The 16,333-nt window shown below is 32.6% G+C and overlaps 1 protein-coding gene across 1 annotated transcript; it reads left to right on the top strand.

Moving 5' to 3' along the window:
* The first annotated feature begins 9,810 nt into the window (after positions 1-9,810).
* LOC149906930 (uncharacterized) lies at positions 9,811-11,395 on the top strand. The gene has a single exon (XM_090103980.1). It carries the CDS (start codon positions 9,851-9,853, stop codon positions 11,237-11,239), a length of 1,389 nt encoding a protein of 462 aa, XP_089960106.1. The 5' UTR covers positions 9,811-9,850; the 3' UTR covers positions 11,240-11,395.
* Positions 11,396-16,333: the final 4,938 nt, after the last annotated feature.

The following is a 16,333-nucleotide window of genomic DNA, read 5'->3' as shown; positions in this document are numbered from 1 at the left end:
TGGTCAATTTTTAAAGCGCGCCAATTTGTCTCCGCCCCTTTGATCATTTTTTCATTAAAATTATAAATTGATGTATTAAATTGGTAACGAATACTATTAATTTAATATCTGAACGAAATAAAATGTTAACTACTGTATTGGTGACAAAATATCAAATAAAAAGGAGTCGCAGTCAGGGATCGATAATCGATTTATTTGGTGACAGATCTACCATTCTGAGCACAGATGACAGAGCTATTATTTAAGTAACAAAACTGTTATTATAAAAACGAAGTTTATATTCATGTAATGCAATATAATTTTATTGGTTATCGATCTCTTATTTTACACATATATTAATTATTAACATTAATTTGATAATTCATACCTGGGAACAATTTTTGTTTATCTGAGAACGAAAATATTTCATGGTGATAGATCTATTTATTAGGTGATACAACTTGATGACAAATATAAATTTTGGTGATAGAAAATATAGTTCCCATAATGGAGAATGTTCACTAATTTTGATTATTAGCACTCCATATTCTCTGTCAAAAATAAATAATACTAGTGAAAAAATTACTTCGATACGTCAATTAGTTTCCGATTTAGAAGTAAAAGAAGTTGTAAACGCCCGGTGATGGTGTGACGTCACACTACAACACGCTCAATCTGGCTCACTCAGTCCGCTAGCGATCGCGCGCCCGTGCCGTCGAAATTATAATTAAATACTTTTAAAAATGTCCAATCCAAATACCAGAAAATCATGTGTTGTTCCTAAATGTAAAAATACAACTACCAATTCGCCGGATAAGTTGTTTTTTATAGTTGCAAAGGACGTAAGCTACATACATATTATACATATATATTTTGAGAACATTGCAGCTGTTTTGCGTTATCCTTTGTTTTCTATACAAGTTTTAATATACAGTTTATATTTACTTGTATATATTGTTTTGTTTTTATTTACTTGTATACTAGACTGTGCTTCTGCTCTGCTCGTATGGGCTAAGTATAGGTAGATGGCTAGTAAGATTTTTTCTTGTTTTAAGTTGAGAATGATATGGAGAACTATACTAAAATATAAGTTGGTCGGGGGAAGAATTAAACAAAAACAGGGTATATATATTTATATATAATATAATATAATATAAGCTTTTATTTCCTTACTTTTACAAAAAAATTTACACTTTAACTTAATACTAAATACTTTATATAATAAAACCTTAAAAACTAATATAATTATGTGTATTGTTAGTGACATTTTTAGTTATTCTATGTTAGTATTTATCTTATTATTCTATATTGTAAGGACCGCTTTGTGCGGTGAAAGCCTCCTCCAAAATCTTCCATTTCTGCCTATCATTAGCCAGTTTTACCCAGTGGTTCCCCGCTACACCAACAATGTCGTCTTGCCACCTTTTATAGGGTCTGCCTCTTTTTCGGCTCCTGTCCGCTAAAAACCAGTTTGTAATGATCGTTGACCATCTTTCATCTTTTTGCCTTTGGTTGTGTCCTGCCCATCTCCATTTTAATCGAAGAACATGATTACCGACGTCATTCGCTTTTGTTACTTTCCTTATTGATGTATTTTTTATATGGTCTTTTAATCGAATATTCATGTAGCTTCTTTCAATTCCTCGTTGGCAGACTCTTAATTGGTTAAGAGATTTTTTGGTCAGTGGCCAGGTTTGGCATGCGTAAGTAAGACACGGTAACAAGCAGCTGTTCATGGCCTTCGTCTTCAAGCGTACTGGTATTGGTCCTTTAAATATGTCTTTCATAGACCAGTACTTGTTCCATGTCATAGTTATTCTTCTAGATATCTCCCTCTCTGTGCAGGACTTAAATGAGATAAGGTGACCCAGATATATGTACTCATCTGTATATTTCAGTTCTTTTGTGTCTACATATAAAGGTATTTTCTGTCTGTTTGTCATAATTTGTGTTTTGTCATAGTTGATTTCTAATCCTGCATTTTTGCTATGTTCACTGAGGGTGGTTAACATTGACTGAAGCTGAATCGGGCATTCTGATAGTAACACTATATCATCTGCGAACCGTAAATGGGACAAGTATTTTCCATTTATTCTTATGCCTTTGTCTGCCCAATCAAGTTTCCTAAATATGTTTTCAAGTACCGCAATGAATAATTTTGGTGAGAGTGGGTCTCCTTGTTTAACACCACGTTCTATTGGAAAGGGTGAACCATTTGTGTCCAACTTTATCCTTGCATAGTTTTCTCTATATATTTCTTTTAGAAGATTGATGTAGCCAGCCTCTAAACCCTGTGCTTGAAGAGCTTCCCACATAGAGTCATGAAATATTGAGTCAAAGGCTTTTGAGTAGTCTATGAATAATATGTATAGGGGTCTGTTATATTCCACGCATTTCTCAATAACTATTTTTAATGTAAATATATGATCTACTGTAGAGAATTTTGACATAAATCCAGCCTGCTCTACCGGTTGGCTCTCATCTATTGTATGGCTTATTCGTCGTAATAGGGTAGATGCGAAAACTTTATAGAGACATGATATTAAGCTTATAGGTCTGTAGTTAGATATTAGTTTTGGACTTCCTTTTTTATATATTAAAACTATTTCAGACTCCTTCCACTGATTTGGTATTGCATTTTGTGAGAGAATCAGATTGAATAAATTTGTTAGTGTCTCGACCATCATATAAGAACCTGCTTTTATCATCTCATTGGTAATTCCATCTGCACCGGGACTCTTGTCAGACTTTAGATTTTTAATTGCTTGTTCTACTTCTTCATTCAAAAAGACAGGTATTGGATCGTTATTCAAGTAGGTAGTGTACGAATCCAACTTGGTTGGTATGGTCTTAGTTTTATATAAGTCTCTGTAGTACTGTGTGGCTAGATCCAGTATTCCTGCTCGATTAAAGACTGAGGAACCTGAAGGATGGGTAAGTTGTGACAGTAAATCTTTTTTAATTTCGAGTGATTTATATGCTTTTTTGACACCTCCTGTCTTTTCTAAAAAGGTTTCCAAGGTCTTTATTCTAAGTTCCTTATCATTGCTTTTTATTTTTCTTTTTATTGTCTTGTAAAGTTGGCTAATTCTCTTTTTTTCTATTTTTGTCTTGTTTTCTGTATTTCTAAGGTTGTGTAATTCTTTCTTCATGTTAATTATTTCGTCTGTCATTACAGTTTCAATTCTTTTTTCGCGTATTCGTGAATTTCGTTCTAGTGATTTTTTTATTTCATTTATTAAGGTGTTATAAAAGTCCTGAACACAAATATTATTAGTGATATTGAGTGTTAAAATGTTGTTTTTAAAATTTTTAAAGTTGAGCTTTGAAGAACTCGTGTTATTGAAACGAGCTCGGGTTAATTTTTTTCTTCTGCCAAGATCAAGTGTTATTCTTACGATTCGGTGATCACTTGGATGTATAAATTTACTAAGTACGTTGTAGTTTTCGATAATTCCAGGACAGTTGGTAGCTATGTAGTCGATTTCATTTTTTGTTCTTCCATTTGGGGCGAGCCAAGTCCATCTAAGTCTCTCAGGTTTTTTAAAAAGTGTGTTTACTATTTTAAGTTTATACCTCAAACAGAAATCTATGAACATTTGTCCTCTTTTGTTACGCTTGCCATACCCAAAGCTGCCCATGACAAGATGTTCGTACGAGTTGGTCTGACCAATCTTAGCATTCATATCTCCCATTAAAATTATCTTATTGGTACATTTCTCTATAGCTATGTCCAGATCATTGTAGAAGTTTTTTAATTCCGTCTCGCTGCAGCTTTCGGTCGGCGCGTAGACTTGTATAAGGGAAAAGGAAGTGTGGTATATATCCACATGTAGAATTGCAACTCTGTCTGATATAGGTTGGAACTCTTTAACTTTTGTATTTGAACTTTTCTTGACTAAAAATCCTATTCCTTTCTGTCCCTTTATCATGCCGTAGTAATATAAAACGTAGTTTCTTCTCTGTTCAATTTTTAATCCTTCTCTTCTAACTTCGCAAATTCCGAGTATGTCCCAATTAATAGACGACAAAGCAAATTCAAGTTCTAGTATTCTTGTTTCATTAGCTAATGATCTTAGATTAAATGTAGCTATATAATATTTTTGTTTTATTGGAGGGTGAGAGTCTACTGCCCCCGCGGTGACAAGCCGTTGTGGGGGAGGGATGTGTTTTATTTTATCATTTTGTTTATTAATATATTTTGTGGATGAATAGGTGGTATTAGTTTGTTTCTTTTGGAGGAGGGATATTGGCTATTCGTTGTCCGAGTTGGATTGTACAGTATCTGAATTATTATTTTGATTGTTTTGTTTATGGAAGAAATTGCTTAATTGACTTTGATGTCCTGTTACTTTGTTCTTTTTAGCCACATGACCTTTAGATGTTGATGGCTCGGTATTTTGTGTTGGATTGGATTGGATGTTATGTTTTGGATTTGGCGGTGTGATTTCTAGTTCCCGTTTTTTTTGTTTGTTTTGTTCCATATTTGTATTGAACTGGTGTTGTGTGGTCTTATGGGGATGTACTATTAGTTTGTTATGTCGAATATAAGCATTGTTTCCCTTCTCTTTTTCTTTTTCTAACTGTTCTTGTAGTTTCTTACGTGCTTCTAACACTTGTGGAGGATAGTCTTGTTTAATGTACATTCCGTGGTTTTTTAAATTTTGTTTATGTTTTAATACTGCGAGTTTTTTGCCGAAGGTTGTAAATGAAACTATTATTGGTCTTATTTTATTTTCTTTTTTGCTTCCCATACGTCTAACCATTTCTAGATCTCTGTTTTCGTAATTCAATGCCAAATCCTTGTTGATTATTTTTAAAATAGAATTCTCCAAATCTTCGTAAGATTTTTCCCGTTCCTCAACGCCAAAGAATATTAAGTTTCTGTATCTTATATGCTTCTCTAATGCCAGTAATCTTCTATCTGATTCAGTGTTGTGTAATTTAATGTCCTCTATTTCCTTTTTTATGACGTCAAACTTTTTATCCATATTAGTGTTAATGTTTTCTTGTTTCTAATGACTTTAAAGACTCGTTTGAATCTTTTCTTATATCTGCTCTCAATTGATTTAATAATTTTTGTATGTCAGACATTTTTAGACAATTCTTTTACAATTTTAATCTTAGATTTTAGTATTTTATGTTTTAACACTAATGAAATTTTATATCTGCGCCCTCTCGTGTACGTATCTTAAACTAGTTGAAGATAATATTCTGTAGTATCGATAGATTCAGTTAGTTCCGCCTGTTGCCGAAAGGTGGCTCAAATTGTTTCGTTGAAAAGGACGATAGATGTCTCTTATTAACGACTTTGACTGTTGTTTACGTTGTTTATGACAGCTGATATCAAAAGTATTCAAACATCTGTCAATGTAGTGAAAATTAACCGTTTCGTTAAGTAATTAATAATTATTTTCTAAACACTGTATTTTTATGTTGAGTGGTTGTTTGTCCATATAGATATCACTATAAATGCTCCTGGATTGTTTGGATTTTTTGTCTTTCACTTCATTGAGGTATGTCCGTGGATTGTCCAACTTTATATTATTATCACTGTTCACTTTGTCCCAGCTGCAACTGTATGATAGTTTATCTCACTGAATTTAAAAGTATAGTTAGCGCAAACGATATACACACTAATTGGGTACGTATAGATTAGTTGAGTCTTAGTTTTAGCACTGTTTTACTATTAAATTTATTTTTAAACATTTTATAACGCCGATCAGATGTTTACGTGACGGTAGCGCCACCTATCCTTTATTATATTTATATATATTACTTATTATTATCGCAGATAAAACCAAAACTAAAAGTAATTACACAAAATGCTCTGACAAATATCTTGCAAATGTTTTAATATACATAATTGTTTATGAAAAAAAAAATCATTACCATGTCAAGTAGAAAACGTAAAAGTGTGAAAATTAGAGCTAACTTGGTGATTTTTTTTTATCGAGTAAATTTTAATATTTTATGTTTTTGATTAAACAGAATCGTTGAACATATCATCTAGTTTGATATATATTTTATTTTTTAGATTTGGTCTTGAATATTACACGTATCATCCAATAGAAGATTGGTAATTTTGCTTTATACACACCGCGCGGGGACGCGGCCGCGCGGTGCGTTGTGACGTGACGTCACAAGCGGTCACGTGACTATTAGCGGGACTCGATATTTTTCGAAACTTTGAATGCGTATAAAATCAAAACTACTTGGTATTTTTGACTACGACAAAAACTAGTGTATTTGTATACATACAGGCTTTACTGAGACACAATTTCAAGGGATTTGGCATACCTAGTAACATTCTTCATTTTTCAAGGACCGGATGGCAGGGGACTTTTTATATTTAATTTAATATAACTACGAATGTGAATATTCGAACCAATTTTCAGCTTTATGCGATTTTTTATTTTTTGATATGTAAAGTTTGACCTATATTTTATTGCACACAAAATATTTTTTTGGATATTAAGTCACTCTTTATTTTCCTTCAAACAAAAATAGTGATCGGATTTGTTTGATAATATTGTGTGCAAATAGATTATGGACTAAATTTAGGATTTCTATATGAGTTTGAGAGCAAAACCTTAAAGATTCTTGCCTTTGTAAATTTTAATGTCAAAAGTAGGTACCATAAAGTTTTCTGAAATAAAACACTTCCTGTTGATTAAGAAAACATTTTCATATTACTAACTAGAATGTTTACTGAATAAAAATAACATCCTATTGATATTAAAGATAATATTAATTTGACATCAATGTTATAAATATGAAAATTCATACTAAAAAATAAAAATATATATAAATATTTGGCTCTGTAGGAATTATTGTTATTGCAAAGGTCTAATTTGACCGGGCTATGTTATAAAGACTGAAAATATTTTATTCCATAATTTTCTCTTATTATGGGTTGAATCTAAGGGCGTATTCAGAAAGAAAGCTTGAAACTTATAAGCGCTTATAAGCGCGCAAGTTTGTTGAAACTTGTTGAAACTTGTCGGCGCCTATCAGCGCTTATAAGCGCATGTTCATATATTTTCCTGCGCGGGTTACCAGCGCTTATAAGCGCCGATAAGCGCTTATAGGCGCTTATAAGTTTCAAGCTTTCTTTCTGAATACGCCAGGGTTGAATATTAATTACAGTTGAATTGCCTTGATAATATGTTTTTCTTTATTTAATAAAAAAAAGAATAATTCATGCCTGATATTCCATTTCGGATAAAAACAATCTAAAGATGAGGATATATGGGATATATACAACAAATAAACAAGAATATATAAAATCCGAGATATATCATCTGTAGATTTACTAAAAATGAAGACATGACATTTTTTTTATTTTTATTTTGATTAATTTTCACTTTGATATCCGGCCTCAAAATTTATAAATGAGGACATCTTATGATCCGACAGACAAATTATTTAAAATTAAAAAAATATCACCTTTAGATTTTTTTAAGACGAAAATATGAGTTTTCTTTTTCCCACTAAAAATTAATTTTTCTGGTAGATATATATATATACGTCCCAGAATATTCCAAGCCGAAATGAAAAAATGTTGTGTGGTTTTATGAAACCCCGGTAAAAGTGAAACTTAGGCACAAAATTATCGTATTTGTACGATAATTATCGTACGGTTCCGAACACTGCTTTATACCTACTCGGCAGCCGACCGTCACGCGACATGCGCTACACAGACCAAAAAGTTTGAGACGATGTAATAAAAGTTTCACTTTAAAAACTAACTGATATCACCTTTTCAGAATACAACAATAAACTAAATTTGCTTACTCTATATCTTCTCTTGTATCGGCTTTTCGGTAATATTTCAAAAGAAAAAAATTATCTGTTCTAAGTATAATATTTTACAGCATATTCAAAAGCAAAATGATGTCGATAAAAACATTTCAGGTAGTTCGAGAAGTGTGCCTGATTTAGTAAAAGCTCATTTTCACACTGTTTGTATGCATTTCCTGAGAACATTTACTATGGTGGTGTTTATTTTTTTTTATACCATATTATGAAAGTAGAGATTTCAATGAATAAAAGGCTCCCCAAGTTTTTGAAAAAAGCTGATATTTTGACGGCCGTGACTTTTCGATTGAATTTTGACTTTTCGATTGGTTATTTTTTTGGTACCTATTAATTCAAAATAAGGTGAAAAAATAAATATTTTCAATCAAATAAATTACAGTGTATTTGAGACACAATAAAGTTTCCACCAAATTTCGTAGAAAAAAAAAATTATAAATTTTGAAGTAGATAAAAATAAAAGACCAAAAACTTGGTTTTTTGAATTTTTCACCTAAATTTTGAGGTTATGTGAAAAAATTGTGAATACAAAAGTTGTAGAACTTTTAATTACCTACAACTTTGCCATTGAACTTTTTTCCGATCTATTACCGATTCATCCGCAAAACTCATCCGAATTATTTTAGTTCCCGATTCATCCGAAAAAATATTCCCGATTCATCCGAAATCCAAATTATAATTATATAATTACCAATTCATCCGAAAAAATATTCCCTTTTCATCCGGCATGAAAATATCCTTAAATAAGACAAGAAAAAGTATAGATAGCAGAAAAAATATTTTAAAATATATTAACTCATATTTTTAATATACTGTATTAGGTATTACAAATTATATGTATGTATAAATACAAGTACTCACTTTTTTACAATATTTTTTCACTTTTTAACTGACTTCCCAAAAAGGAGGAGGGTCTCAACTGCCGAGTTGTGTTTTTTTGTGTGTTTGTACATCGATAGCGCCCAAACGCGTTGACCGATTGATGTGATTCTTTTTACATTCGACCCGAAATATATTCCGAGTGGGCCCATTTCAAGAATATTTGAAATCGATCCAGTAGTTTCCAGGCGGAGACAATCGGTCGATTTCTCGAACTTGCGAGACGATGTACACTAACTTCTACTGCACGTATCGTGTTGTAACTTTGCATACGAATGTAGATAGAGACTAACCGACTTTTAAAAGAAGAAGAAGTACCTACATACGTAACGAATTCTCGCTTGAAATTTCGTGTTGTACCCTTCTTACAACACTAAAAAGTGAATTGAATATACCTGTCCGACTTCTAAGTACGTGTTAGAAGTCGGGAAGGTTTATTATTTTTACCTTTTGGAAGTCGGTTTTTTTTAAATTTATTTTTATAAGATAAACTGTACGAATCTATTCCTACATTATCTAAAATGCCCAAAAAAAAACTAAAAAGAAAAACATTACCTACTTACTACAAAAATAATATCTTCTAATATTCAAAATCTTTTATTTGTCGTCGGTCAGGTGACACGACCAACCTGTAAAAAAAAAATATATATATATATATATATATATAGGTAGATACCATATTTTTATAATACCTTTTCCCTTCTTCCATTATATATTAACAAAAAAATGTTAATAAGTGTGCCTAACCAATTGTTCTTATTACGAGAATTTTGCAGTCGGCAACCGAACAAAAGGGCTACAGAGCGTCAGGTAGGTATTTAAAAATACGAGCTCTATATTGCATAAAAGGGGTTTTATGATGGGATAGATAACACTGGTGAGAGTTTTCGGAATGGATTAGTATTTGTTAAAATATTGTTATTTAAATGTAATTGTTAATTTTAAAAAGACAATGTAAAAAGTTTTTAACTTTGCTTTTGTCGGCATCATAACGCAAAACCACCCTTCTTTTTAAAAATTATGTCACATATTTTGCATAAATGAAAATTTAGTTGACTTTTCGCTCGCGATCAGGAAACATCTCTACTATCACTTACTGTAATCACTTTCTGAACATTTGACCCTTGCTCGTGATCGGATTTGTTGTTTTGCCTACGATTTGGATTAGTTTATCATGGATTCTACTTGTGAACCTAGTAGTTCCAGTCAGACTCAATTAGTTTTTGAGCAATCAGAACGAGGAGGACTTCTTTTATTGCGTGGTGGCTATCAGCATAACAAAAAACGCGAAAACAAAAACGGTACAACTGTTTGGTGTTGTGTGAAGTGGCAAACTCGGAAATGTCGTGGACGTGTAGTCACAAAAAACAATCTAGTTGTGAGTGATGATCCTCATACATGCCAACCAAATTTTGCTGCCAACATAATAAAGAAACAACTGAACCAATGCCGAAAATTAGCTGCAACGAAATCAGACCCAATACCAACGTTATTCAACAATGAGATGTCTTCGCTCGCTGATTTTGGCCTCGACCTAGTAGCAACAATACCGAAGTTTACATCAATAAAGAACAGTTTATACCATTCCAGAAATAAAGCACTGGGAGTGAAAAGAACCACATTTCAAACTGCTTCTGCCGTTGAAATCCCAGATGCATATAAAGACAAAATATTGCTGGCTGACTATACAGACCAAAGGAACAGAATCATAGTATTTGGAACACATAATGCGAAGCACTTACTAGCAACAGTTGAACATATTTTTGCAGATGGTACGTTTAAAATATGTCCTAAGCCCTTCTACCAACTTTACACAATCCATGGAGATTTGGGTAGTTCCGAAGAAACATCTAACGTTGTCCCGCTGGTATACGCGTTATTATTAAATAAGAAACAGGCTACTTATGAAATCCTTTTTCAAATAATAAAGTCGCAAGTGCCGGATTGGAATCCAAAAAAATTTCAATCTGATTACGAGGCAGCAGCTATGAACGCAATGCAAAAAATAATGCCTAATTGTAAAATTGTAGGTTGTTATTTTCATTTTAAAAGTGCTCTAAGAAAAAAAGCAAAAGAATTAAAATTAAATAAAAATCCCGTACATAAAGCTCACGTTGCAATCTGTGGCGCTTTATCACTTCTGCCACAACACTTAATCAGTGATGGTTATTTATATATAATGGAAGATTGTTCCAATAACGGGCAAATATTAGCTTTTAATGACTACTTTGTGAACGCCTGGATTGAATCTAGTTTTTTCGGAAAATGGTCATTCTACGGTGAAAGATTCAGGACCACAAATCATTTAGAAGGGTGGCATTCAAAGTTAAATAAAGGAATATCGAATGCAAAACCGTCATTTATTAAATTATTAGATCTCCTATTGAAAAATATAAAAGAATTTGATCTCAAAATAAAACAATTTGAACAGGGTATTCCAATTTCATATAGAAACAAAAATGTCATAGATTTTGATAAACGTCTCGCTCATATAATTACGCAGCATCAAAACTGTGAAATTACCTTGGGTCATTGCTTAGAAAAAATTTGCAACTTAACGTAGTTATTAATATTAAAGTCTGAAATTTATACATCATAGGCTTTCGATTTATATGTATCAAACCTATACAGGAAGAATAATAGATAAGTCCTAAAGTTGATTTTTGTGTGTATTACTTAAAAAATATTATTATCCAAATCTGTATGTATCAAACCTATACAAAAAGGGTAATAGGCATTAAAGTTGATTTTGTAACACTTTATTACAAAATTTAAATATTGTATTTGTTACTGTTTACAGCTTAAAAAAGAATTAACAAATAGTTGTATATCCAGATTTATATGTATCAAACCTATGCAGGAAGAATAATAGATAAGTCCTAAAGTTGATTTTTGAGTGTATTAGTTAAAAAATATTATTATCCAAATCTGTATGTATCAAACCTATACTTACAAAAAGGGCAATAGGCATTAAAGTTGATTTTGTAACACTTTATTACTAATGTAGTAATTTAAATATTGTATTTGTTACTGTTTACAGCTTAAAAAAGAATTAACAAATAGTTGTATATCCAGATTTATATGTATCAAACCTATACAGGAAGAATAATAGATAAGTCCTAAAGTTGATTTTTATGGTACTGTATTACTGGTGTTATATTATATGTTACATCTTACTATTTAAAGTTTTACAAAGAAATAATATATATTTACATAATTAAAATATTTGTTTTATTTGTCAACCCTCCATCACTTTTTTTATTAATAACTATCTTTAAAACTCTCGGATGAATCGGACATACCATTTACTCTTCGGATGAATGGGGAAAATATCATAGGTATTTCAATATTTAATCAAATTTATCCGGATGAATCGGGAATAGATCTTTTTTCCGTAGGACTTGTAGTTTTGTCGGAAAATTGAGAGAAACCATTTTTTTCTCTTAAAAGCTCCCCCCTCCCACTTCCCGAACGCGGATTGACCGTAATTTATTTTTCCTTTTATTTTCATCATATTCCCCTCCTTTTCTAATGGGTTTCATCCGACTGCGATTATTTTTGTTTCAAAAATTATCTACTCTAGTCTATATGAAAATAATCTATTTTGAGCATTGAAATAACTATGTGGAATTCTTAATTAATATTTCTATAAAAACTGTATTAGGGTGCACTCACACACATCAGTCACCGTCAAGTCACCGATGACTGATCGGTGACGGTTTGTGTACGTATCCACAAACACCAGTCACCGTCATGTTGTCCGTCAGTCACGTCGCCGGTTTGACTGAATCATTGAACACATACATCAGGTTAGTGAGTAATTAGACGTGTGTCACGCTAGAGAACATGTAGCAATTGACGGTAGCACGACGCTGACTGAACTGAGACGTGACGGCACCGGGTGAGTGGGGATAAAAGTATGATACATGTATGGAAAGATTATTTGACGTGCCTGACCGGGGACGTCACTGATAGATTTCGTGCCGGCGACTGTCGTGTGGGAACAGAGTCATACTAGAACTATTGATACATATTTTTTTTTAATCCTGTCCGGTGACGTGCCGTGACGGTGACTGATGTGTGTGAGTGCACCCTTAGGGTGCACTCACACACATCAGTCCCCGGTCAGGCACGTCAAATAATCTTTCCATACATGTATCATACTTTTATCCCCACTCACCCGGTGCCGTCACGTCTCAGTTCAGTCAGCGTCGTGCTACCGTCAATTGCTACATGTTCTCTAGAGTCTAGCGTGACACACGTCTAATCACTCACTAACCTGATGTATGTGTTCAATGATTCAGTCAAACCGGCGACGTGACTGACGGACAACATGACGGTGACTGGTGTTTGTGGATACGTACACAAACCGTCACCGATCAGTCATCGGTGACTTGACGGTGACTGATGTGTGTGAGTGCACCCATTTAGGTCTACCAGAATCTGATGGCATTTTTATATTTAAGAAATAAAAGAAATTCATGTGGCAACTTTATTTGACAACTATCAAATTGGTTGTCAAATTATTGTCTTCTTCGCAGTTGATGAATAATTTTTAGGATTTTGTCTAAAAAATCTTCGAAAATTTCGAAAAAGCCTGTGCGATCACAAGCCAGAGGTGTTGTTTATAATGTGTATAGAAAAATATTCGATGAAGAATGGTCAAACACATCACAATTTTCAATTTTGAAGATTTTATTGGTAAATTCGACTTACCCGGTTTGATACTTTAAAGTTTAAATTAAAAATATTATAAGTAGGTAACTATAATATTGTTTGTTGATTACAATATAATTTTATGAAAACTTATTACAGGAGTTTCCAATACGGCTATTCGTCAAGTCCAAGCTGTCCAATTCAATTTTATAATGTGTGTACTTGTTAATACTTACGAAAATAAATATGTATAGTTTTATTTTATTTTTATTTTATTTTATAAAAAATTATAAGCAATCTAGTTTTGATCTGCATTATCATTACATCTATATTTTCACATGGCATAATAATAATGAATATACAAATATAGGTACATATTATGTGTAAATAATAATATGTATTACCTACCAATATAAAAGTAATATGTGTTCCTAAGTGTGTACCTACATAATATTGAGTGGATATCTCATTATTAAATACAGTATTGTCCACTTATGTAGTGTGTCTAATGATATCGAGGACAAAATAAAAAATAATAGTATCAAGATCGTTCAGTTCATTTTCCCGAGGGTTGCACACTCTAAATTTTGATTTCCCTAATTGCCATCAGATTCTGGTTTACCTATATCACCATGTTCACTCAATAGCCGTGATGTATATGAGTATCGTCGCCCGTAGGGTCATCTGTTCCCCGTGAGCGCCTTTTTTCGATTGCCGGTAACTACGCAAGTGATGAGCGGAACCGCTTGGATCTCAGTAGACTTGACAAATTGTTGTTTTTAAAAAGCTTAGATATGAAGCTTTGGGAACTCCATACTATGTTATCTACTCTCCTAAATTTTTAATGTAACAAATACATTTAGAAAATAAATATTTTCTTACTTTACACCATTTTATGTGTACCTAATGTGTAGTACCTTATAGATGTGATCTGATATTTTGTCATGGTAATAAAAATAATTGTAACTATCGAATTCCCTGAACTAAAAAAATCCTGATTTTACTGATAAGAGATTCCAGAGATTGTTTATTATGGTACTATTCTTGTTTTTCATAAAATGGATTTATATTTACATTGTAAATACAAATTTGAAAAAAAATAGATTTTTTAGAAATCGATTTTTTAGACCTCGATTTGTTTATGAATCGATTTATCAAGTTACGATTTGAATCGATTTAAAAATCGATCTTTTTTTTAAAAGAATCGCCATCCCTATCTGTCAATAATTTGAAGTATGGTGAAGCGGGGCGCTGCATTCTCATTGGCTAATTCAAGGTCACCAAATGTTCTAGAGATGGGACATAGTCAATTTGTATACATATACTTTATCCATATATTTTGTATTCACATACTTTGTCGATATAGATATTTTGTATACACATACTTTATCATTGGAAATTGAATACGATGTTAGTACATATTAATAAAAACCAGTCCAGCGCAAGTCGGACTCGCGACACTGAGGGTTCCGTACAAACAGGCTAAAGAACAACAAATCTGCAAAAAATTGGTCACCCATCTAAATTATGACCCTTGCTTAACCTCGATTTTCATTTTTAGTGTTATTTTATTACAATAACTTAACATTTTACATTATATATATAGCTTTTTGAATAATGAATTGAAATAACTATCATTTAATTTTCTTCAGAACTTTCAGTGTATTAAACAGACACATGAATAACATGTGAAGTTTGTGAATATAAGTAGGCCGCTAAATCTAGTATCTTTCGCTGAAACAAACAGCTTCCACATGTATTCAAAACTATAAATAAGGGATGTAATGATACCGATACCGATATCAAAATTAAACAATTCAAAAAACCGCGCCCAATGAACGAGGCGGGAGGTCGCCCGCGCGCGGGCGCTTTGTTTTCTGAAAAAAATTGGTTGTCTGTAAAGTCGGTTTACGGACGATAGTTGAACGTGACAACGTCCGATTGTGCTTCTTTGTCGCTCGTTCCGCGCTCTCGCTTGCACTTCAAGCCACATGGAACGCCTCAGAGCGAGGTAACGCCGCATGAGTCATGTTTTTTCGTGCGTGCAACCGGCTCTATCGAATTATAAGACGTTGTCACGTCAAAGACTCTACCAATAGTAAACTTTGATTACTGATTATGTGTATTACTTAAAATTTAACTGACTTTGTAAAATAATTATACTAAAATAAATGTTTTTCTAGTTTTTTTGATTTGGCATTTTTATTTAAAAAAATACGATTTACAGTTGAGTCTCTATTAAATGTTGGTAACTTTTATGCATAATTCACTATTTATTTTTCTAAAAAGCCATCGATATCGGTATCGGTACGGTATCACCAATTTTTAACACAAATATCGGTATCAGTATCGATACGATTATCGGCAAAATCATGTATCGTTACATCACTACTATAAATCCTAATTCCTTAGACAGTGCGCGCACGAGCAACTTTGTCTCCGCAACTATTTTGTCTCCGCAACTATTTTGTCTCTCCCACCTATGGTCTAGTATGAAAGTGCGCGCACGTAGCGACGCAACTCCCCATACAAATTGATGAGAGAGACAAAATAGTTGCGGAGACAAAGTTGCTCGTGTGCGCTAGCTCTTATTCCATAATCAGCTATGTTTGTTGCTAATTATTAATTATTATAATGTTTTCAAAAAAATGTTTCTATGTTTTGCATAATAACAAGGAAAATTATTCTACTAAATAGAATCAAAACAAGTCCATTATTCGTTATTACTTGGAACCTTAGCTTGGAACCCATTATCATTAGTTGATGTTCTTGGAATTGATTGTGCAATTGTGTTTTAAAAATTGAAATCCAATAATTGCCTCAAATTTCGTCAGATGGCAACCGTATCAGTAAGTTTAGGTCAGGAAGTTCACTGACTCATGACCAGTAAAAGTATAAACAGACGTTCGAATTTGGTACGGACCGCACCGTGACCTTGGTGCGGTCCGGACCATATTCGATCTTATTGTACAGTGGTCCGCCGGACATAATTATTATTATT

This window comes from Colias eurytheme, chromosome 7 (assembly GCF_061535395.1).
Source record: "Colias eurytheme isolate Ceu_HAF_F1 chromosome 7, ilColEury1 Martin Lab GWU primary, whole genome shotgun sequence".
Taxonomy (NCBI): Eukaryota; Metazoa; Arthropoda; class Insecta; order Lepidoptera; family Pieridae; genus Colias; species Colias eurytheme.
The sequence above is the reverse complement of the archived record's forward strand: the minus strand, read 5'-3'. Positions and strand labels throughout refer to the sequence as shown.

Coding starts and splice junctions, on each gene's coding strand:
- LOC149906930 (XM_090103980.1), top strand. CDS start 9,851: ATGGATTCTACTTGTGAACCTAGTAGTTCCAGTCAGACTCAATTAGTT.